General features: G+C 39.0%; 1 protein-coding gene across 1 annotated transcript; it reads right to left on the bottom strand.

The window, feature by feature from the left end:
- Positions 1 to 10795: 10795 nt before the first annotated feature.
- Positions 10796 to 15529, bottom strand: ptger4a (prostaglandin E receptor 4 (subtype EP4) a). The gene is made up of 2 exons (XM_046387784.1): positions 14106 to 15529; positions 10796 to 13501 (listed from the first exon to the last, which is right to left on the bottom strand). Exons 1-2 carry the CDS (start codon positions 14892 to 14894, stop codon positions 12941 to 12943), a joined length of 1350 nt encoding a protein of 449 aa, XP_046243740.1. The 5' UTR covers positions 14895 to 15529; the 3' UTR covers positions 10796 to 12940.
- Between the last annotated feature and the right edge of the window lie 9173 nt (positions 15530 to 24702).

Here is a 24702-nt window from a genome sequence, read left to right as displayed (position 1 = left end):
AAGTGACCAGAGGGGACTTCAAGAGGATCTTTCCTGTTCACAGGCCCAGAGTACCAGCATCTTCTGTATGAATAGAGATGGCTTCGTGTTTGTCCCCATGTCCATAAGGGTTTACTCTGGATGCTCCGGTTCACTCACATTTGCTAAATAAAACTGTGAAGACATATAATACAATAATAAAATATCTATAAAGCTGTATAAAAATTGTAATCATGAAAAAGAAAGAAAGATTTGCTTGTGATGTTTTATGTGATTTTTTTTTATGCAAATTTTTTCCTTTCGGTGCATGAGTGGAAAAATAGCCCATATAAATAAACTCTGAAGGATTTCATTTTGAAATGTAACATTAAAACCCAACAAACACGTAACCTTTTTGTAGTGAAATATTCGCATTTCGCAGCCTTAGATTAAGAGATCTCACTCTGGATGTCCTTGTTGTATACAGTATGTGTTATATGTGGTGAAATAGTACAGTAAAAGGTTTTAAAAAGATTTTGATCTGATTTTAAGCTGAAAGTCAGCTTAGCTTAAGATCAATTAGAGTTAAAATAAAAGTTAATTTATCAGAGGTGGTGTGAAAATGTTCTTCTTACATAAAGAAAAGCAAAATGAACAAATCTTTGATTGACTGACTCAAAATGAATGTGAAATAGTTACTTTTATTGTGAAATCAGTTCTAACTCGCTCTTACCCTAGGCCAGCTTGACACAGCGTTAGTGTTACTCCACAGTTCATCTCTAATGCCAGTCAAAACTTCAAATGTCATCAATGTCTTATTTCTGCTGGAAACTATTGTTTTTGTTTTTGTTTTTGTTTATGTCAGTACAAAAAGAGACAACATCATGGTCATACTTGTAAGACCATAACTGTTAAATTTAGATTTTAAGGTAAAGATAAATTCTTGTCAAATTGAGAACAGTCTTCTGTATTTTATTTATTTATTTATTTATTTATTTATTGTGTGAATCTCGTCGCAGCCAGCAGAGGGAGACTCCTCCTTTTGCATTTCATTCTTATGAAGACCAGTGGGGTGCATCATTCAAGTTGTGGCAAATTTATTAAAGAGACCCACAGCTGATGTCCCTTTTCCACTGATTTTTATCCAAAACTTATGTCTCTCAAGTTGTTATACATTTGATAGAAACCGTGCCATATATTCTCAATAGTCCAAACATATAACAAGAAAACAAATGCTGTATATATTTAAGCTAGCATTAAGCATTAAGTAAAGCTTTTCAGATATCTAAAAAGTGACTTCACATCACTTTCTTTAACTTTCACTTTCTTCAGAACACACACAAAGCAAATTAATAAAATAACGAGATACTGAATATATGTGCAACATTCTGTGATATGAAAAGCTTTTGACACACACAACACAATAGCAGAAAATGTGGAAATGATGATACTGTCGATTGCACAACAAGGCTTCACCCATTCTGTCTGGGTGAGTGTTATTGTCTCCACTTTCAGCAGTGTTTCCTTTGGCTAAACAGTAGACCTTTTGCCTGGAATGATGTGTTCAGCCACAATGAATCCCTGGATGCTCTTCCTCTTCCTTGTCCTCCTCTTCCTCCTGCTGTTTCCCTCCCCCTTCCCCTCTCCATCTGTCTTTCAGGTCTGTCTCTCTGCAGTGCTCCAATACCTCTGATTCAGACACTCTCAGAACTCTTTTAGAACTATTTATTTGTTAATTTCTACACCCCTGAATGGCCAGTGAGGCCAATTGTAGTATTTTATTATGGTAGAATATTGTAACTTATGATTAAGAGTCTGCTACAAGTGTTTTTTGCAGAATGTGGTTTTGAGAGGTTGGTTTCAGTTTTGGGACATTTTATGTGTCAGATTTTGTTAAATGTACTTCCCTTAACACTGTATGTACCCCTTGGTTGCTGCTATTTAGTTATAGTATAGTTGCAATCACCATGTACAGACAAATCTGATCCTTTAACTGTTTTTTGAGACATATTTAGATTCCAAAGAGTGAATTAAAATGGATTGCTGAATCAATTAGGAGAAACAGCTGTTACATAACATGACACAAACTGCCCTGCTCCGTAACCTTTGGACAGGGCTGTTAGGTAAGGAGCTGTTTGGAAAATGCATATCAGCAATCGTGCAGGAAGAGGAGTTCCTCTGAGTGTTTCAAGATGTTTGGACTTAAATCAGTAAATTGTTCGACCTCTTTCAGATTGATCGAGAGCGAAGGAAGCCTTTTAGACTTCAGAGGAGCAGATAGGCTGTTTTGGGTGTACATGTCCATAGGGGCCAGATGCTGGACATCAGATGTGGGATTTATCTGCACTTAACTTTGAACATAGATTCAAAGGGTTTGAATCCCAAAACTCTTCTGATTGGTCAACTTGTTATCAACGCTGATTGTTCAGAAAACTACAGGCCTCTGATTTCTCTCATTATGTATTTGTCCTCTCCTCTTTGGTTCACCAGAATCTTTAAGTTACACCAGGGGAACCTACACAAACATGTTCCTGATTTTATGTACAACATGGGTAGAAATATGTTATTCATTGGCCATGCTTATCCCTTTTCTAGGAGTTTAACCTTTTCCATTAGCATTATATATATATATATATATATATATATATATATATATATATATATATATATATATATATATATATATATATATATATATATGTAAGGGTAGCAAAAAAGCTTGGGCTTGTTTATTAGGTTACAACTGACACAATAAATCAGAGTTGATGTAGTGACTTCACATCAACATTTATTTTTTTCAGGTTACCTTCACTTCATAGAAGATGAAACCATTAATGGTGGTTCCAAGAAACATCAACCATAAAACAAAATCAGGATGGCTAACTATACCTTCAAATTGCTCCCATTAATAGAAATTGTAATACCCTTTAAGAAGTCTGTTTAACAATTTAGACTGCAGGGTTTATGCTAAAATTACACAGTGTCTTTAAAATTATTTCAGTGTCTCTGATATGCCTGACCTGTTCGTCTTTAAAACAAAATGAGAGGAAGCAAGAAAACATCAACGTCATTTACACCACACATTAAGTTCTGATAATGTAAATGAACATCCACAACACCCTGAGAAATGAACAGAACTGACTGACTGATTTATTTAACAGACTCAAGTAGCGACCCAAGAGGGAGAGTAAAATGTCCCCTACACTTGAGGCTGACTTCAAATCCTTCCATAGCTTTTAGATTATAAGCTTAATTGGTTTCCCAAAGCTACAAATGTTTATTTTCTATCCCATCCAGAAGGAACTTCGTGATAACATAGCTGTGACTCTGCGATACAGAAGACACTCTGCAAAGACTCTCAAAACAAACACGGTGGAGGGTCTTACAGTTCACGAAGGATGCACAGAAGGAAATGAAGAGGAACTAGATCATCTCTGCAGGATATGTGAGGAACACAGTCAGAGTCCATGATTGTGGTCAAATTATGTTATGACAAAGGAATCAGATTGTTGTGAAACCTAAACACTGACTTATTTGACAAGGGCAAGGTGGTTTGTGCCTTCTCATAACAAGCTGTTTGTATGGTGGTTATGCAACACAGAAAGAGCTCTGCGCTCATGCTGATGAGTTTTATTACTGTGGTCAAAAGGTGACATAGTGAGTGTGAGCGTCAGTTGAATCATTTTCTGACACAGATCTTGTACTGAAGTACTCTGTCCTCCAACTTGGTTGCAAGTGGTGACCAGCAGTAACCACTGCTAATAAAACATCACAAAGACGTGATATCAGCCCTTTTTTACGAGATCCCAAGATGAATTTATGCTTTTATTTATGCAGCAATCATTTGTCCTACACCCGATAAGTCAAGTTCCAAGTTTATATGAAACATGCTTAGTTGCTTAGTTCGTTGTTAATGCGAGTTGGATTAACATTCGAGAGCAAAGCAAAGCAAATTTCCCCCAAAGGCGAAAGCGGAGGCCAGGAGATGACGGGGGTTATCATTACAGAAATTACTGGAAATTCCCAGTAAGATCAGATTCTCATTTTTAACTTTTACTTGTTCAGGAAAGTTGTGTTGACTCAGATTTATCCTGACACTCAGTGACCTTCTGGTCACAAGACTTCTTCTCTAACTCTGGGGAATACTGAGTCATGTGTCCCTTTACCTGAATTTTTTTTTTTTTTAATTTTTTTTTTTTTGCATTTTAGGTGGAGAAAAACTTGTTATTAAAAGAAACATGTAAGAAACACGTAAGAGCAAATCAGTATTTCCAGCCCCAAATGAAGCAATTTTAGTTGTAAATCTAAATTTTTGCATTTCAGAAAAATGGTAAAAAATGGTAGAAATATCAGAACCTTGGAAATATCATATTTGCGACTGTACTTTGATATGCTTCCTGAACCTAACAAGAGGTCATATCAGCCAGAGTTAACAGATACACGTTTATTTCAGACACGTCTTTACAAACATCACTGTTGTAAACAAAATTTGGTCAGAAAACAAGAACTTCAATAGGGCCTGGTGTCATTGCATTGATCCAAAACTATTTCTAAAGAATAAGGGAGCAAGTGTAGCCTCTGTTTGGGCTTAAAATGTTCCATTCCAAGTTTGGTTCCTTCATTTGCCACTATAGCAACTGCTTTCCATGGAAAGTAGCAGTGCAGATTGTTGCTAAAAACAGACCTGAATCCAAAACAATAAACTATTGCAATTTGCTTTTCCCGGTCTGGGCATAGTGCAGCTTGTGATGCAAAGTTTGTAGCTTAAGCAGCCAAATTGAAAAGACCGTGAACTTGTTCAGATAGAATGATACCATGGTCTTTGAGGTTCGGCGGGAGGTTATATAAGCCTTAGCGTCTATTTCAACTTTTATTACATCGCCATAATTCAACTTTCAGTGTGGATTTCCTGTTATGTTGTAGCCTCTAATTAAACCGAGAGAGATATGGGCACTTCAAGGGGATTTCTCAATTTCTTCAGAAGTTTCAGAAGATGCTTGTAGTTTTGGTGTAAAAATGAGATCAGAAAAACATTAGTGCTTCCATCCAACCTTTTGGCTGTCCTTGGTGAAACTCTTCAGAAGCAGACACGAGATTTTGACTTTTGCTTCAGGTCTTAGTTATCTTATCTTCACTCTAAGAAGAATTTCTAGTGTGAGCCATAAAGAGAATTTGCCACAACGTTAATCAGGAGTTCCTTTTAGTGCAGTCTTTGCATCCCCACTGCTACCACTGCAAAGATCCTGTTATTCTGTCTGTCCACTTGAGAACAGTCTGTATCATGTCAGTTGAGCCTCTGAACCAATGGCATGCATGGGAACCTCTGGTGAAAGGTACGGTATATAGAGAAACATGATTTAGTGCAGGGATGGTGGGGTGGGGGGTTGTGCTGGCTACCAAGATAAAACAACATCAACAGGCCATAAATCAGCTACTCAGTGTCAACCTGAATGTTTTATGACTTCACAAGGGCAGGAAATTAGTGGGAACAGTGAGGTTTGGAGCATTTAATGAGCAAATGATTATGAATATTATGCATGCTATTAATCATAATAAATGTGTATCGCGTGTGTGTTTTTGTGTTTAAAGACGTAATGCCTGTACAGCTCAGGTTTCTTCCACTTGTGATTCTTGGGTTCAGTTCTGTGCCCCTCACCAAAGGCAGTGAGACGCCATCCTCATTTCCACCAGACCCGGACCAGGGCCACTAATTGACGGGTGACGTGAATCAACCTGAATGTAAGTGCTTTACCAGTGCTTTACTGGGAACAGAGAACAAGTGCACTTGCTTGCAAACGCTATATCAGATGTCGCCTCAAAATTGTACCAAAGACGTCACAACGTGAAGGAGTGCAGATGTGGAGGGAAGACTGTTTCTGTTGTACTCTGCACCAACCGTTCAACCGTTTTCCACATAGTTGCCCCATGAAGAAGTGTGACTTACATAATAGTTTTCTTAAAGCAACTCTAGAAAGCATGCAAAACAGGCTGAAACGTTTTTTTTCTTTTAGGTACCTGCACCCTGTATTGTACTGTATCTGTTCTGTGTAATGTTTTTCCACAAGCTGAGACAAGCTTTGCGAGTTAAACACGCTGACTCATGTGCTCTGGGCTTAGCTGTGTCATTCTGAAGAGGTGCTAATTATCTCCCAACAGTGAAAAGATAGAAAACAAGTCCACAAATAAATAAGCCAGAATGTGTTCTGTCATATCAAAGTGCCGCTGTCTTTACTTTTGTGAGTTTATGTGCCAGCTTGAACTAAGACACGAATCAGTGGCTGTTAACTGTTAACTGAAGTGTACTGACTAGTTTGTAATTAAGTTAACAGTGAGATGTTAGTGCGTTGTTGCTCTACAGTAGATGCAAACTTACTCGTCCTACTTCTGTTCTATTACAAGACTTCAGCATCACTTTTGGGAAATAATTTGTTCTGATGTGTTTATTTCAATGCTGTTGGTAACCTAAACTGTTTCTTTCCGACAATTAAGTGGTGTGCACTGGAGCGTGTTAGTGGCTAATATGGCTGAGATGGACCGTGTTATTGACATTGCTCAGACAAAGATGTTTTCTGACACTGTGGGCTGCACTATTAAAGTATTAAAATGATAAACGCTAAAAATCACTGGGTCAAAGTTGACCCAAGCTAAACTGTAGCACCAAAAAGCATGCAATAACTTACTTAACTAGCACCCAGTACCTATGGTTTTTATCACCCAGTGTTGGTATTGTTTATTTGCATTACCTTTGGATTATTAGCTGAAATATGTTTTGGAACTAATATAATCAAACTAATATAACTAATATAATTCATCTCTTTTTAAATATATATGCAACTTTTTGTCACTGATTGTTAATAAACTTTTGCAATCTTCATTTTATTGAACTAACAATACATTTTGGCAGTTTCTTTGGTAAAACTTGAGCTTGTGCTTGAGATTGGATCAAAATAGAAAACTAAAAATAACACTTTGCACATATATAATTCATAACCGCATTTGCTTTCCTGCTCCTACCATGTGATTAATGAACTGGTTTGGTCACTGCTTAACCGCGTTTGAGTTATGAGGTGCTGAAATCTTAAAACGAATCAGGATATAGCTATTGTTAAAGCCATCAATGTTGTTTCAGAGCACCATTTGTTAGAAAACCTCAGGCTGAGTCGCAGTAATCTGATCCCCAGGCAGAGCAGCAGCTTGCCCTGCAGTATCTGGACCGACTCTGTGGCTCAAATTAATCTGTTTTAATTTTAAATATCTAATGGTGCAGAGAAACATTGAGGGAAAATTCTACTCAGCATTTAATAGTTGACTGCAGGGGATAATGATTATTTGGAGGAATGAAGGAGAAAAAAATGTTGTGTTAAACAGCTGGGCCAAGAATTACTGACTGAGGAGCGGAGTTGGCAGAGTCTGCAGCGTAAGCTGGGAAACGATGCTGGCTTCCAGTATGTGAGTGTGAACATGTGACTTTCTGTTGGAACACCTCTCTGCGGACCTGAAGCTGTGTGGTTAAGCGTTTATAACCATTATATTTTGTGCTCCAGCGTCACACAAACAACTTTGAAAGAGTCTCTCTGATGGAGCAGCTGATAAGGCACCATTAAATGATTAATGAAGTTAAGATTTGTGCTCCATAATCATTAAACTCAAGGAATAGTTTGTCATGTTGGGAAAAATGAAAATCAATGCCACCCGCGCTCAATTTCCTGAAATTTTCTGGATTGCTTGTTAGTCTTCAGTTTTTGCACAGCTTAAACACACAAACAAGAAGAAATTGTACACTTGATGCACTTCTTTTATCTTTGTAACATCTGTATCCTTTTCTTTTGTCATAGTTTAGTATGTTTGTGTTTCGATTTTTGTATGATTTCTGTTGCTTTTTGTCTTCTTTCTACAGAAGTGGATGACATCCAACTCAGCTCACCGGTGAGATTTGAACCCTGAAAATAAGAGGTGCACAGCAAGTGCCAGCTGACTCACCGATTTCAACAGTTAAATGTTTCATGTAGTTTGTATATGCAATAAGAAAACAATATTTTCTCTATTATCTTATGGATATTACTGACTCACTGAACTCTAAATGTCCTGTGATTACCTGACCTACCATGACCTGTGGAAAATGCTTCAACAACTGTGACGCTCTTGAATACACACACACACACACACACACACACCACACCACCAGCACCATCACCAGATGTTATAATGCTTCCACTGCTATTGGAAGCTCTCCTAAAACACAATATGCTTCCTGGCAAAATGTTTTTAATCAGATACATTTTTATCTACTTCTTCTCAGAACTTATAACACCAATAAGACTGTTTATTATTGCTTTTGGAAAACTATTTCACTTCACAAAAAGGAACACGTTAAAACGATATGTTTATTTAAGACCCATATATCTGTGTCTGATTGGTGTCTGATTGGCTTGTTGTCTGATAGGTCATCTCCTGTGGTTACATTTTTCCTAGTTGCTTGGGTATGTTATGTAACAGCAGAGATCAAAGTTACCAATTAGCTGCTGATTTCATGGGAACTTGCTGGTGTACATAATTCTGCTTTAAAATCTTTGAAACAAGTTGCTCTGCATATACTGTATATTTGTGTGGGGTTTAACAGAGTCAGGCGGGTGACTGCTTCCTAGCCCGAAGCTGTTCACATTACTGTCCTCTATACCAGACTGAACACACAGCCACTAAGCTGGGCCACAACAAGAGAGAAATAAGATAATGTCAGTATTTTCAGAAACAGATGTGATAATAAAGCTGAACAAAATATCTATTTTAAGTTTATCTGATTTCACTGATTATGCTGCAGTGTCCTTGTCAGGTCTCCCGTGCAGAAAAGGTCTTAAAATAAAATGCATTAGAACACAACAACAAAACAGGAAACCACATAGTAGGTAAGATAGTAAGACTCTTCAACAACTGTGAGCAGTCTCCTCTTATTAACAAACAGGAAGGACACATGCACGCCTTACCAGGCTTTTAAACTCTTTTGGTTCTTGACTGGGGTGGTCTGGTCTGGTCTGGTTAGCAGTATCACCTCGCAGGAAGAAGATTCCTGGTCTGGTCAGGGACTTTCTGTGTGGGGTTTGGTGGTTTCTATACACATCTGTGCAGCAGGAATGTCCTTCAGTCCCTAATAATGGTCCAAAAATGATGGTTCTCCTCTATGTTTTTCATAATGCATGCAACACAGTAGCATTTTTTAATCACAGTTTCTCTGCCTAATGCCGAATTCAACAACTCCGGTTTTTAAATTCAATTTAACTTAAGTGATCTTCATGGTCATGTCCCTTTAATACAGTGAAGATGATTGAAAATGACTGGTTGTAAGAGCACTGAAAAAAAAAATACACATGATATTTTCAATGGCAACCTGTCTGGTTAATCAACTCTGTCTTTGGTTGTCTTTGGCGCTACTTTCTGCAGTAAAAATATCCCTAATCAAAACTGTCTGGAGTAACAGCAGAAATCTGGGAAAATAAAGCCAAAACTACATGCGTGTTCTGTGTGAAATAGCTGTAAATCTATCACCAAACAAGGCATCTTTGTTCTGATTAACACTTAGATCATGTTGCTCCATGAACGTCATATGGACAAAGGATCATCTTTGCACTAACGTGAGAGAAACTGCTCCAAACGTAGTGAAGGGAATCGTGCTTTCTTACATTTCACTCCTATTTTCTCCATCACTCAAGGGGACGACGCAGAGGTGCTTACACCACCGCAACACATTTATCAGTTCCTGCATCTGCTTTGGTTCTGGCATATTTCCAGGCTGGGATTGTCTAGTGTCCTTTTCAACCGAGGGTGACAAGCAGACGTGGAGGAGCAGCAGGTGTTTTCTGTTGTTTATCAATGACCACAGAGGGAACAGGGTGCAGAGCGTCACTGAAAGACCCTGCTGATGTAAAGCAGCTTTACAGGTTTCCTCCACTGTTGTAATGATGTTTATGTCAGGTTGTATGTAACTGAGGATCCTCTTAGGCAGTCCTAACATGTCCAGCAAAAAGATCCTCATTTACTGTGTTCGTGTCAGATTTGTTTCCAAGAGGTCAGAGAAGCTGCCGCTAGTAAGTTCTCAATGCGACTGTGCACCTGTTAACACAGGCGGTAAATATCAGCCTCACCTGTTGTTCATTTAGAATTTGAAATAGTTACGGCAGACTCTGGCGACAGCTAAGGGGATCCGATTGCTGAGATGTGACGTGCTTGTTCCACACATCATAGGGCTTCACTCCTGTGCAATCCCATTTTTCACAGTTTAATTCAATTAATGTTTGTTGTTCCCAGACTCTGGAGATACTTTGACTCGCTGTCTTTTAGGCTTCTCTGCAACGTGTTTGCCTAAGCCACTGAATTGCTTGTTTAAGCTTAATTGCAATAAATTGGAGCCTTAGATTGTGTTTATTGTTTCAGGAGAGAAGCTCTCTCAGCCAGGTCTATTTCCTGAGACCCTGATTTCTGGTTCCATTAGACTGAAGACTTTCTGTCTTTCTCTTTTTCTGTGCGTGTCTGGCTTTAGTTGTTTAGCACAAGACGAAAGTTTGTACTTTAACAAAATCTTAATTTTATGTAACCTTAGCCCGGAGTGTTACATTTTTGTTTATTTGTCTACAAACTTTGGAAAAGTGGTAGCCTACTCTTCTCAGGGCCATTTGTCTCTACTAATGGGGGTCATGAGATTAAAAATGAACAAAAAGAGTGTGAGAAACTCTGTGCTTGTATTATTAACTTCCGCTTTATGTTGACAACGCACGACAACATGTCAAAGGCCATGTTTTCTGTGAGACGACAGTGGGAGGTGTTAATTTACAGCTGCATTATAAAATGTACTTAGTTATATTCATTTATTACTGCTGAGTTTCAGCATGCAACAGGTCATTGTTTCCAGATATGAAGTGATACAGCAGCAAATGACAAAATAACGCTCGACTTGAAGTCCACAGATTTAATTCTACATTAAAATTACAAAACAAACGACAAAATAAAGTGCATAATTCAAAGACCAGATTAAAAAATAAATTTGAAAAACATTATTTAATAGGCCATATGTATGTCAAACTCATTTACATTTAACTAATTATACTGTACAATCTTGAAGAGCGTGATTCTCAGCATTTATGCACACGAACAAACTTGTCTAAAATTAACAGGAACAAGAGAGACTAGAAAGGCAAGAATGTAATCGGTGACATTATGCAACAATCCGGAGCCCGTTTAATAACAGGGAAAAGGAGGTAGACTGTGTGCTTCAAAGCTGCTGAAATTAAGACATAAAGCTTATTTGAGTGGAGAAGCTCAAACAAACAGGAGTTCAAAAGTTCAGTCTATTATACAGTGGTGAGACAGCAGCTGAAGGTGTGACTGATATTATAAAAACATTAAGAAGGGGAATTTTGTCACCGGAATAAATATGGCACAGAAAATAACCCCAAAAATTACTTGAGGATAATATGAATCATCAGCTCTCATTTGCCAAAACACTTTCAAGTCTTTGTATTTTGGGATGTAGAATTGACTAAACTGGAATTTTTGTCCAAAGTATTTTACAGCCAAAACAATTAGTCAACTATTGCGATCAACAGTTGTGTCACTTTCAAGCAGAGTGCTGATGCTGAACTTTGATAGTGTCAGTTATTTCTGTTTTTCTCCGTTTTATAGCACTGAATACATTTGAGGTTTGAACTGCTGGTTCTCGAGCAGTCCGAAGAGCAATCAACTTGGATTTTGAGACACTGATGTCCATGTTGATATTCTTCCCAATTTTCTGACCTTTTTGCTAAACAATTAATGGATTAAGTGAGAATAATAAACAAAATGATTGCTAGTAAAAAAAATAGTTCTTAGTTGCAGTTGTAACTAATACAAACCTTCTTGTTAATTAGTTCTCAAGTTTTCTTAGTCCTTATTTTGTGGATGTTAGTTGTGGAAAATGGTCATTCGTGAACATTAATGCTGATCAAACTCCATACAATTTAATAAGAGAGCACAAAAACTTCTTTAGGGTGGATAATCCCTTTAGAGTTGGAATTTACTGACGAGAACCTTCTCCTAGAGAAGAATAATTTCATTACAAACAATATTTTACACAACACTGATCAGACGGCTTCTCAAGCTGACAAGTTGTATTGAAACGTCTTCATCTTAATATTCCACTTTAGGCAACATCTGTCCACTCATTTGCACCACATTTTCTGCAGAGAAAAGGTTCAACGTTCCCAGTTAGATTTAAATAGTTTGGTATTAATAACTATGGCACGGGAATCTTTGTACCCTCACTGTATGATGGAAAGCAAAGTTTTTATAATTTGAGATGACATATTTGTGTGTATTCCAGGGCTGAGGAACAAAAACATCTGTGTTCACCACATAATAATACTGCACTGGCACATTAGTCATGGAATCAACACAATATGTCCTTCAAAAAGTACTATACAATAGAGTTTGTTAAATGAATCAATCCTTAAAATGGCAGCACACATGCCAGCGAATACTCATAAGGATCACATTCAGTACTGCTGTTATTGTGTGACTCAGTTATTCTAATCTACTGGATTCGTCTAGCTGACGGTAAATGTTTCCACAAAGATCGAACAAAGTAGCTGAAGTTACTGGGGATATCTTTTCCATCTCTGACACTTGAGCTGCAAAGAAGTGGGTCATCTCTGTTAGAATAAGATCTGTTTTGGGCAAAATGCCATAATCTGCTCCTGCAGCCAGAGATAGCCATGACTTGAGGTAGCTGGGTGCTGAAATAGAGAACACAGGATGATAAAGCTCACAGCACTTCAAGTTTCTCTCTTTTTTTTTTTTGTTGCTTCATGTGCCCGACTTCGCACAAAGAGTCATTCATTATTTTTATGTGTCTTTTCTCATTTTTCAGAAAAGTTTGAAAGTTCACTTTTGGAGAAGTCATTCAGTAGACAATCTGCCTCATGGTAAAGTTAAAACTTTCTCTTAATTCAGAGGCAAGTCAGATGCATTTCTCCTCCACTGTCTCACTGCTCAACGACACCTGAAGTGCTGGGTCTTTTGGGCATGAAATGTCCCTGATTACATTTGTCCCTTCTCTGCTCTGAGCCTCAACGCTGCCCAGCTCAGACGAATAGGAAGCCTGCGAGTTTCTAACTGATGAATGTCGTGAACCAGAGAGCCTGTCTGCTTTATGACAGCTCCCAGTGTACACCTCACTTCCCTCTGGTAGGTAGAGGAAAGTCTGGGAGCTGCTGCTGACATCTCGCAGGTCGTGGGAAACCAGGGAGCGTGAGTCCCGCATGAAGATGACTGTGGAGAGCTGATGACCCTCTGTGCAGTGGAAGTTTGCTTGTCTGTGTTGCCTCCGTGCTCCTATCTTGCAAAATAAGCACTTAACTTTCTCAATGACCTTGAGGAGCACGGCCTTGCGGAGCAGGATGTAGATCCAGGGGTCAAGAATGGGGTTGAAAGAGGCAAAGCGTATAGCTCGTAGATCAGGGTTTTTGTCTAGCCGCAGCTCCACTGGAGTCTTATACAGCTGGTTCAAAAACACCTGAGCCTGCAAGGGAGGAGAGAACACAGGCTGAGTAGGTGGATAAATGTGTGTGCAGCCTGGGTGTGCAAGTGAACAGCGAGAAGTACACTAACAGGAATAAGGAGCATTGGAGCAGTAAAAGAAAAACAGAAGGCAGGATAAACGCAGTTTAGTGAAAATATGTTTGAAAATGTGTATCTACACATCCATTTGCATATGGATCAACTTACAAAAATAACATTTAGTATAATTAAAAAATTAAAGAGTTTGGTCTAGACCTGCTCTAATTGGAAAGTGTCATGAGATAACTTTTGTTGTGAATTGGCGCTATATAAATAAACTGAATTGAATTGAATTGAATTTCTGCGTCGAGGTACCGCGCGTAAAACGTGCGTAATGAATAGAATGAATCAAGATGGGAGTACGAGAGCAGTGGCTTAAAATAAGACGAGCAAAAAATTAATGTGGTACAAACATGATTATGTTTTAACGTTGCTTTAAAATCATCCACTTGGACTTGGATCAAAATGCTTGTTCTATGTAGCTGCAAGAAACAAAACCTGATGGCGCATAAAAGGTGCGTAATGAATAGAAATAACCAATAAGGGGCTGAGAAAGGAGAACTTACAACAAGAGGGATGGAGCAGATTAGGACCACTGCCGACGTGCCTATGAGCAGAATGACCATCTGAATCTCTGCACCGGCCAGACGCCCAAAGCTGCGTCCTCTCCTGCTCTGGTCCACGTTGCGTCCCAAATCGGTTCCCAGCGACATCCTGCGCACGAAACGCCGGTGCATCCGGATCAAAGCCACACACACCAGCACGTTACAGATAACAGTGGCAAGAATAAGAAGAGAGCTAAAACCCGCATACATATAAGAGTAGGCGGCATCGCTTGTCTTGTTGCTCCTCCACTCTAAAAAACACCAAGTTTGCGGATATTGTTTCTTCACCTGTCCAAAGCCGATAATCGGCAGGGCGCAGAAAAGCGCGTTGGAGATGTAGATGGCCAGGAGAGTCAAACCCGCCAGTTTTTGGTCAACATAGTCATTGTAGAAGTAGGCATGGTTTATAGCGATGTATCTCTCCACCGACATGGCACAGATGATGCTGAGGCCGGCCAGAGAGAAAAAAAGCATGGTGAATCCAAAGTACTGGCACAGCGGGTCCTCTCCGGGCCACGATCCCTTCACGTAAATGGCGATGGTGACCGGACTGGCAAGCAGTGTCCCCAGGAGGTCCGTGACCGCCAGCCCACACACCAGCGTGTAAAACGTGGTTTCTTTCTGTTCTTTGCGAGTTTTACAAAGAACAACGATGGCGATGACATTTCCAACCACCCCGAAAATGAACATAATGGACGGAATGGTGGGGACCATGGTCCTCCCCGTCATCGATTGATTATTCATCATCATGTCCCTCAGGTGCAGTTCAAGAGGAGTCAAACAACTTTTCTTAACGCCGGTATTTCCAGTCCAGGTTAGGAAAGTTATTTGCACTTGACAGAAGCCAGGGCGACATCGTCAAAATCAGAAAAACGAAACGCGTGAAAACAGTTGGCACCTTCTCTTCAGACCAACTTGTAAAAAAACGTCCGTCCGCCTGCAGAGCATCATGAGGCTGCTGTTTTGGTATCAGCTCCTCGGCAAGCTGTGCAGATTTCACTCCACAGGACAGAGAGATAAAAGCAGACAACAGACACCAGTGACTTCACTGAAATAAAGCCCTGCCTTCAAGCTTTCTACACGACTCAGTCCCTCCCCTTCATTTTCACTTCACAGCCGTCATCAGCTGTTCAGTCTGGAGCAGGAAAAGGTCCTGGACATATTTTGTAAACTGCCAACAAATCTTGAACAACATTGTAAAACACGACTCAGTGAAAAAAGAAGAAGAAAAAGCCATCGCAGTATTAATTATTGTCTATGCATGATATTTTGGGAAACTGGTTGAGGCTTGTACCCAGAGCTGCCTGTATTTTCACTCAATAACTAACTGTTCTTCAGACACAAATATTCCTATAATATTCCTGCAATTTTGAAAGTGCCATTAAAATAGATGAAATAATACTAAGAAAAATCTTCTTCCAAGTGCTTCAAAGAGTGGAAAACAAAACAAAAAAAAACAAAACACACATAGTATGAATACTAAAATATGATTTATATATTATACCTGCTCCAACCTGCTGTAATAGGAAAGCTAAAGGTTAAGCCAAATTGATTTCCTGATGATCATTTCATAACAAGATTGATTTGGGATCAAGACGGTGCCTAAGTTTTCTGTAATTATGGGTAAAATCCCACAAAATGTCAAAGGGATCAGTACAGTCCAATCAGTGGCTCCTGGGTTTTATGTTGATCAGCTCACCACATTTCAATTTTCAGATTTATTCAGCCTGCAAGTTATCCTGCTGACAGAAAGTCAAACAGCCTCAGTAAAAAATGTATCCTCTGGAAAAAGACTTTTTGTCTGAAGAGACTGTTTCTATAATCTGGTTGTTATAAGAATATTTTATAAGGTCATTGATATTCTGTCCTGTAACTCATTTAGTTGTAATCAACACACACACACACACACACAGATGGCTACAGCACAATTTAATTTGTGGCCATCATTTACCGTAAAACAAATAAACACAGCGTCCTGCTGAGAGACAGTGATGACACCATGTCCCTGACATGATGACAGTTCTTGTGACTTAAATTGTAAAAGCAAACGTGATTATTCACGCCGGGTGGCGTGGACTCTGCTTATTTATAAAAACTCCTGGAATTAGATGTTTCTCCATCCAGACATTTGGATCTGATCTCTTGAAAGAAATGAAAAGAAAGAAGATCTCTTGATGTCTTCTGCTGTGGACTGTGAGGTTAAGGAAGTTTTATTGCATAATATTAAGGTTTTCAGAAAAATAAGAGAAAAAAAACAGAAGCTTCTAATCTTCACAGAGCTGGCTGTCGAGACTTGGACTTGTCATCCTAAGGGCTTTAACTTTGAAGTTGCATCACTGTGCTGGAACAGTTGCAGTAAAGCCTCCAGACACAAGGGGCAGTGCTGCTGTACAGAACCTCACTTTGGGAGCAAGGAAGAAATCCCACCCAACTTAAGCAAAACTAACAGTAAGCTAGTTTTTGGTAACCTTGCTAACTTGTCTACTGGTATTCTAGAAGAATACAAACAGTGATTTTGTAATTTCAGTAAAACTTCAGCAAAGACAAAGTCGTGGTCCAGTTTGTTAATCAAACGTGCCATTCTTTTACGTATTTGTACTTTCGACAAATTGTGATCAGAACAATGCCAAAACTCAAAACAAAATATACCAAATATAAGAAAAGAGAAAAACTTTGCAGCTAATTAACAGTCATTATAAATACTTAAGTTAATTAATATTAATCAGATTTTGAAAACCACAAAAGAATCACTTCAAAATAAGTTACTTTTCATACAGTAAACCCAAAAGCAGATTAGCTTGTTAGCGGTCAAGAAAGTCCAGCCATCTCATCTTGTGACCCTCGCCTTGCAGATCATAGCACTCCCTTTTATTTGTATAAGTTGCAGAAAAATTGCCCTCACCTGAAATATTTGACCCAAACAAATTTAATGAAGGCCTGACTGACTAAAAGTTTTGTGTTCCTTATGATTTCCATGACCATTATGTGTGGCGTGATGTTTCTTGATCAGGAAAAATAAACCAGGCTTAGCTGGGTGAGGTTCAGAGGATACCGAAGGTATCACACTTGTATCTCAACCCTGAACTTACCGTCAGATGCTTCATTTGTGAAAAAGCAGTGTTGGCTTGTTGTCTAAGCAGCAGGATATCAGCATTTGAATTACCTGAATAAGAGTCCTGTGCAAAGCTGCATGGGCAAAAAACATTCAGTCCACTGGTTGTTTCCTCCCTTCAACTAGACTGCGATTGCTGTCATAGAACATTTTGAACTCTGAGGAACCGAGACCCTGAGCCCTGCTGCCTGACGTCACCTGCTAGACTGACCCTGTGCTCATGGAAAACACACAAGTTGTTTTCTTTGTTGCCAATTTCTGACGTTCATTTAAACACAGAAAAGGGGGGAAACCCTCTGCCGGTATGGGCGTGACATAGCCTTGAAAAAATAATATTTTCTCAAGCATGCCATTCATACGTAGCCTGTGTGTAACATAATTGGCCTTAACATGTCTTTGAAAAACAGCTGTTACGTAATGCGATTGTGAGATTGTGTGTGTCGCCCTATGCATACATATAAAATATGATCTCAGTCTCCTGCTCTGTGTTTCTGAGCGAACATGTCGGGTGTAAAGCCGTGCAGGATGTTCTGTAAGTAGATTTTAAAGATTAGGCTTCTCATGAATGTGCTTTTCCTGGATTTGTTTGTTGAAGTCAGATAACCTGTAGCATGGTCACACTGCAAACTAAGTCATGTAATGAATAATGACCACCACCAACACGGCTGAAAAAATCAATTTCCCGTTAAAAAATAACTCCAGGTTAAGTTCGGTGGATAGACATTCACACAACCGAGTGGATCTTTCTGTTTGTACATTTGTTATTTTGTCAGACTTTGTAGCTTAAAGAAGGCACAGGAAAAACAACTTGCCCAAACATACCATTTCTTCCAGGGCTTTAATTCCTGTGCCAAACAATTACTACATTGTGTCTTGGAAAGGATTTGCTGCTGCCTTAGACTCCTATAGCCTCAAAGTAGTGCCAACATACCATAATTGTTCTTCTGTGATAGCTGGAATTTGACTTTGTTTTTAGAACAAGGGGAGCAATTATATCAAGGGAGAAAAACTACAAACACAGTTAGAGGTGGACTGTATTTGCCACAGTATTTAGGTGTACTTCTGAAAGATTTCTCTAGCAACAGTGCGTCTGTGTTTGACTAGGGCTGAGCTTATGATTTAACGCCTGACTATATGGCTCGCCACAGGCCTTTTTGTTTATAAAAACAATAGCTACCTGTAGGGAAAATCTCTGTGAACAGGTACAGACATATTCAGTTGCTTGTGGGATGGGTCAAAAGAAAACCATCTTCATTCCAGGTGTAATTCTGCGGGATACACATACACACCCATGAAATTCATAACTGAATAAAAAGAACTCTACATAAGAACATTTTACACTTTTGTCAATGAATTGACTCATTTTCAAGCTGTAAAACAGTTCCACTTGCTTTGTTGAAGAAAATTAAATGAGTAGACTGATATGTCTGTAGCTGGTTGGCTTCGTTTAGTATAAAGACTGGAAACAGAGGAAAACAGCTAGCTTGACTTTGTCCAAAGGTAACAGAATCTGTTTATAAAAGCACCTTGAAACTTCGCTAATTGACATGTTATATCTTGTTTGTTTAATCTGCACAAAAGCCCAAATCTTTGCCAGCAGCGCAGACTTCAGGAAGTTGCTGGTGCAGTCTTTCAGCTACACATTTACAGACAGTGGTAACAATAATGATCTAAGTCTGGCATAAAGGGAAGAGGCATATTTCCAAAAATGTCAAACTAGTCATTTTAAAGTTCAACTGAGTTGCTTCCAATGTCAAAGATGAACTTTCAATCTCAAGTTTCAAGCCGTTTTTTCTTTTATTTTGTAACAAACTAAATCAAGTGGATACCATGAAAGGTGCAAAAACAAAACAAAACAAAACAAAAAAAGAATGAAATGAACTTGTAAACTTAAAAATCCGAAAGAAAATAACCTCAGCATGTTTCAGAAAATGTCAGGAGCAGTAAGTATACATCATAGCAGTGAATGGGTTACAATGTGCAAAAACATTAGTGTGGTCATTTGAGGTTGTTGATTTACGAGTAAATTCAATATAAATGCCTGACAAGAGCACTTAATTTTATGAACCTTAACCCTCAGTCTAGATAACATGTTTGCCTACAATGCTACACAAGCATTAATCTGGTGCTTTCAAACAGAGCAGGCGGCAGTTGCTATACATATCAGACTAACTATCGTCAGCGGGGTGACTTCTCTTGACATCTTTGAGAGCCGGCCCAGGTAGACGGGCTGTTGTCCTTGAGAAAACTCCTGCCTGTGGCCTTTTAAAATGTAAAGTTTAGAGAGAGTTTGGACGTGTTTATTCTGGGGTCTGGTAGATTTATAGATAACATCCGTATGCGATCTCACTCAGCATAACAAAGCCGCAGTGCAGCGGATCAGATGTAAACTGTTTGAACTGGCATTCAGTTTGACATGTGATGCCAACACGAAAACAGAAACACTGTCTGCTTTTTGAGATTATTCACCACAGGAATCCCGTTGAACTGACATTGAGTTGCTTAGACTGTTGATGAAGTTATCAAGTTTAATCATATATAATCTCCTTGAAAACAAAAATTCACTGTATGAGACTACTGTGACTGACATATATGATCGAAGCACAAAGTATCCATCTAATGTCAACATCTGTTCATACAGTTAATGACAGTCCACAGCCGGCAAAAACCAAACCAAACCAAGAGAGGACAGTTTACACTTGAGGTTATGGGGCGAAGAAGCCTGTTAAAAACAAAAGCTGTCTTGAGCTTATTTAAGTCAAAAAGACAAATTAAACTTTACACAATCATTTCCCTGATCCTCCAGCAAGACATTTTATCCCTAAAGACCTTGTGATTCATGAGTTGCCTTAAAAGTGTTAATTTATCCAAACAGTTCAAGTATTACATCACTGCAAGTTGCTGTACAAGTGTACCAGCAGCTGGAGACATTACTGTGGTAATCATTAACCGGGACAGAAACTCTAAGCTACAATAGCGACATTTACGGATAATCTTTACATGGCCAGGTGACCTTAGCTGCCCATTAAGCACAATGGGGGGGAAAAAGCTGCATGTTATATTGCTGATGAGGCATAAATTAAGGAAATGGAGTTACGTACTGCCAAACAGCCAAACCAAAACAAATGAGCCAATCCTGACGAGCACCGGTCATTTTATTAGCTCGTTTACATTCTAACAAACGAGTTTTTGAATTAGTTTTGTGTGACGGCCGGAGAGTACAGGGTAAAACAAACACGGGTGAAAGGACCCAAACGTCAGAATTCTGACGTAAAGGTGGTGCAGTTCAGTGATTTCACTGCAAATAAACCAATCTGCAAAACTCAAGGGACAGTGAGGCGAACGAGGGTCAAACCAGAAGGCAGCAGGCCAACACAGGCGAATAAATCAGGAGGGAGCGGGCCAGAATCCAAAGTTCAATAATCAGGCAAAATAGTCAAAAACAAGCTGGCTGATGAGAAGTGAGAACAGGTGTGAGGATGGGCGGGGCAGTCAGGTGATGGGGAGAGGAGGGCACCTAAAGGGCTGGAGACAGGGCCCCAAGGTGAACTAAGGAGCAGATTGTGACACCGAATGCTGCTTGTGAACTTACACTGCGGCCGCTCATTGAAATGCAAGTAAATGAACGGGAACCCACAGTTTCATTCAGATTACCGGTGTGTCAGTGGGAAAAGGGTCAGGAGTTAGTTTTTGTTGTTGAATATTCTGCTCCCAGTAGCTGCCACACTGACAAAGTTCCACAGCAATTACATTTTAACAGACACCATTACTTTTGACCATTTTGTCTGATCTGTGACCAAGCAAATACTGATTCATGTACCACCTTTCAGCTACTCCTCAAACACCCTTTCTTCTCCGAGCTGTTTTCTCAGGATCATTGTTCTCTTGATGCAAATGGCCTTGTCTCATCTTTTACCTGATTGCTCCATCTTCAAAACTCTGAAAACTCCTGCTGGCATTTTCTCATCAGCAAACCCCACATGCTCTTATGATTCAGTGTGAGGGTAAATGAGGATTGTTTGAATTGGGTGGGGGTGTTTTTCTTACATTCTGCTTTATGTTCATCCAGAGGGACAGCTGCGATACCTCTTGCAAAACACTTTCCAAACACTAGGACATGTGTTTTATCCATATCATCTCAGTATTGGGTCAGAACTCTTTCGCAAACCTTTGTTGATAAAATGTTGCAGCACTAAGTGGTCGGAGATCGCGAGAGATAGTGGAAATGTCAATGAGCATCAGAGCATCAAATATCCCAGTGCATTTGTACAAGTTTGTACAAGAGACATCTGTTATACAGTCCACATTCTGCAAAGTGGATATTTGGATATCAGACCATTGTTCTTCAGGGATTCGGGAGGAAGATGACGGGTATGACGGTAAATATGGCATCACCAGATAACACTGACAACAACAAAAATCCAGCTATAAACCCTAAAGTGCAAATTTTAGATTACCAGCAGGTGCTATCTCACAAATTATGTCCAATAAAATAACATGAGGGGTCAATTTACTCAAGGGATGGGATTTTCTGAAGGAAGGGGAGCAAAGCAGTCTGACACTCAGGCCCACTTTGTTTGATTAGCCAGGTGTGCAAAGAGTTCCAACTTCTCTCTGAAGCTCCGTTTTTAAACTGGGCACACAGTTACTCATGTCACTCCTCATGCGTACAACCCAATGCTACACTGTGAATTTCTTAAAGGAACTGACAGCTTATGGCCTATCTGGTCAGGATTTGTGATAACTGTTGCCATCGCCACATCACATACTTAGTAATTATTTACAACTGAGCAGAAATTCATGCAGCAATTAATATATATCAAAAATAAAACGGAAGCTATGCGTGACAAAAACAGTAACACTTTCATTAACTGCCAGTACATGACAGCTTTAAAGTTTGAGGTTTCTTACAAAGAGGCCAGGAGTCTCTGATGTTAAAAGGGAAAACTACCAAAGTCATGTAAAAAAAAAATATTATATTAAATATTTTCACACAACTCAATCCTGACTGGGAAAGGATTTCCACATTGATTGTTTGTTGCTACAAGCTACGAATTTAGCGAATGCCAAAGTCTCTAATAAATGTAGAAATTAAAGTTTAAGTTTTAGTTTTAGTAAGTATTTTTTAATAAATGTTTTCAAAAAAGTTTGTCATATTCCTGCAGCATCGATGCAAACATTTGAATAGCATGAAAAGGTTATACAAAACGACAAGCGCATGAATCATATAGCAAATAAAATCAATTTCTAATTACCAGCGTGCATCTGCCTAATTTATTACTGTTTAATACGTGAGCAATTCACCAACGTCAGGATATATAAAAGCCGTGCATCCCCTCAAAACAAACGGACAGATAAATCAAACAATATTTGTTTTCACTTATCTCTTTAAAATGTTAAGTATGAAGCCACTGACCCTGATGAATAATGAAAGATTAATAAATGTGTTTCTCTGGAAGCTCTGGCCAAGAGCAACAAAATCAGCAGCATCTTATCCTGCAATTAGAGAACAGGACAGACCCAGCGGTCTTTCATTTCAGATAAAAATCATACTTGGAAGTCAAAAAGAGGAATAATTTCATGTTGAAGTTAGGTTCAGAGGCAAACAAAAACAAAACACCACCACAACATAATTTTATATTTACATGAGTAGGACAAACTGCAGCCATTGGGAAGATAAAATTCCTGCTACAAGTGGTTAAAACTGTGTGAATCAGGCATTTCCTGTTCAGGTACTGTGTGGACAGTACGTGCTGAACCTTAAAGATTAGATGAGGATGTGCTGGCTTTATGACAAATTCTTTTGCTGTTGAAATGTCTTTATTCTACAAATAAGGTTTCCCGTCAGAGATAAATGATTTGTGCAGTGACAGCTGTTCCAGGCTTCACGCCGATAAAGTCTAATGCATCTCCTCTTTGCTCCTGCAGATTCTATAATATTTACATATCTGAAAGAACCCATGACACAGCTTCCCTCAAACACACACACAGGTCTTTTAAAACACTTAATAGCATCTGGGCACCAGAAAACCGCTGATGTGGATGTAAAACTTCCTGATTTTATCTTTACACCTCATCTGATTGACTTCATCAACGGTGTTAGCACACCTGTCTGACACTTGCTCAAATACACAAAGGACAGTCAAAAACTCTCTGACAACAGCAAGAAATGTAAACACTCGTATTACTTTTAATCAAGCTGACAGAGTAATGAGTGGCCTGTTTTTATTGCAGCTTAGAGCTAATTCAATGGCCACAGCTTTTACATGGTAAAAGTTTCATCAGTGGGAGCGTCAGCTGGTTCCAGGATGGCACATTGGCTTACTGGTGTTTGAACTGGGCCGTCTCTTAGGAAATTAGTCTCACCTGTAAGTTTCCTGATATAAAAGCCCTACAAAAGCAGTAGTGGAGATACATATTCAGCCTTCTGATCATCTTCCAGTCAGCCTGAGTGGACAGCGACTGGCCTGGAGCTTGACAAAACAATGTCAACAGCCAGCTAACACCAAGTTGAGATTGTTTGACAACAGCTGTTTTCACTGTAAAGGATTAACTGTCAAGCTCAACTTTTAAGTCAATGGAAAGTCTGAACATCTGCATTTCCATGACTATGGGGCAAATTTAATCCGATGATACTGAACATGTGATACAAGCGAAAGCTCCAAAACAGGACTGAGCTGCACCTGCTATTCATAAATGAACTAAAGTTGTGTGTAAAGTCTGTCTTTCCTAAAACATTGTGACTACAAGCTAAGTGCAAAGAAGTGACTTGCTAGATCAAAACATAAGTCTGAGTTGGTAAAGCCTTAATGTGTAAATTGGATGCTAGGAAACATCAAAAGCATTTAACAATGTAAACAGGAAGTCACTATAAAATCACAAGGACATTTGACATAAAAGCTAAGCCCTTGAGAGCGTAGGAAGTCATGCGTCTATCTGTTTCAGAGCGAGTAGTAATTCTACTCATACTTAACCTGTAAGAACCCACAGTCACACAAGTGTCACAAACTTTTAAATGAGGAAAAAATGTATTATGAACAACCAGTGTAACATAATGTATATGTAACATTACAGATGTGTACATGTACATGTATTTCATCCATTTCTTAATGTCATGTGATTTAGGTATGTGTTGTTTTGTTAAATTTGATTTTAGAACCTTACACTGTTCTTCAAACAGTGTTTTTATCCAAGTTGGTTCAAATGCGTTGGTCGTACTCCACATCGGCTTTTTTACTCTTCAACAGCTTGTATATTACCAGCATGTTTTCATTCACTGACATGGAGAGTCAACTTCAGGAGGTGGAGGAATTAAAACCTCCACGTTATGACATTCAGAGGAGACTATGGGTAGTGGCATTTTCCAACAGCTAAATTACATTTGTAAATGCTTATGTTAAGACATTGGCTTTGAGTGAAGGGCTGCTCTCAGAAAGGCAGCTAGCG

Source organism: Scatophagus argus, chromosome 4 (genome assembly GCF_020382885.2).
Source record: "Scatophagus argus isolate fScaArg1 chromosome 4, fScaArg1.pri, whole genome shotgun sequence".
Taxonomy (NCBI): domain Eukaryota; kingdom Metazoa; phylum Chordata; class Actinopteri; family Scatophagidae; genus Scatophagus; species Scatophagus argus.
The sequence above is the reverse complement of the archived record's forward strand: the minus strand, read 5'-3'. Positions and strand labels throughout refer to the sequence as shown.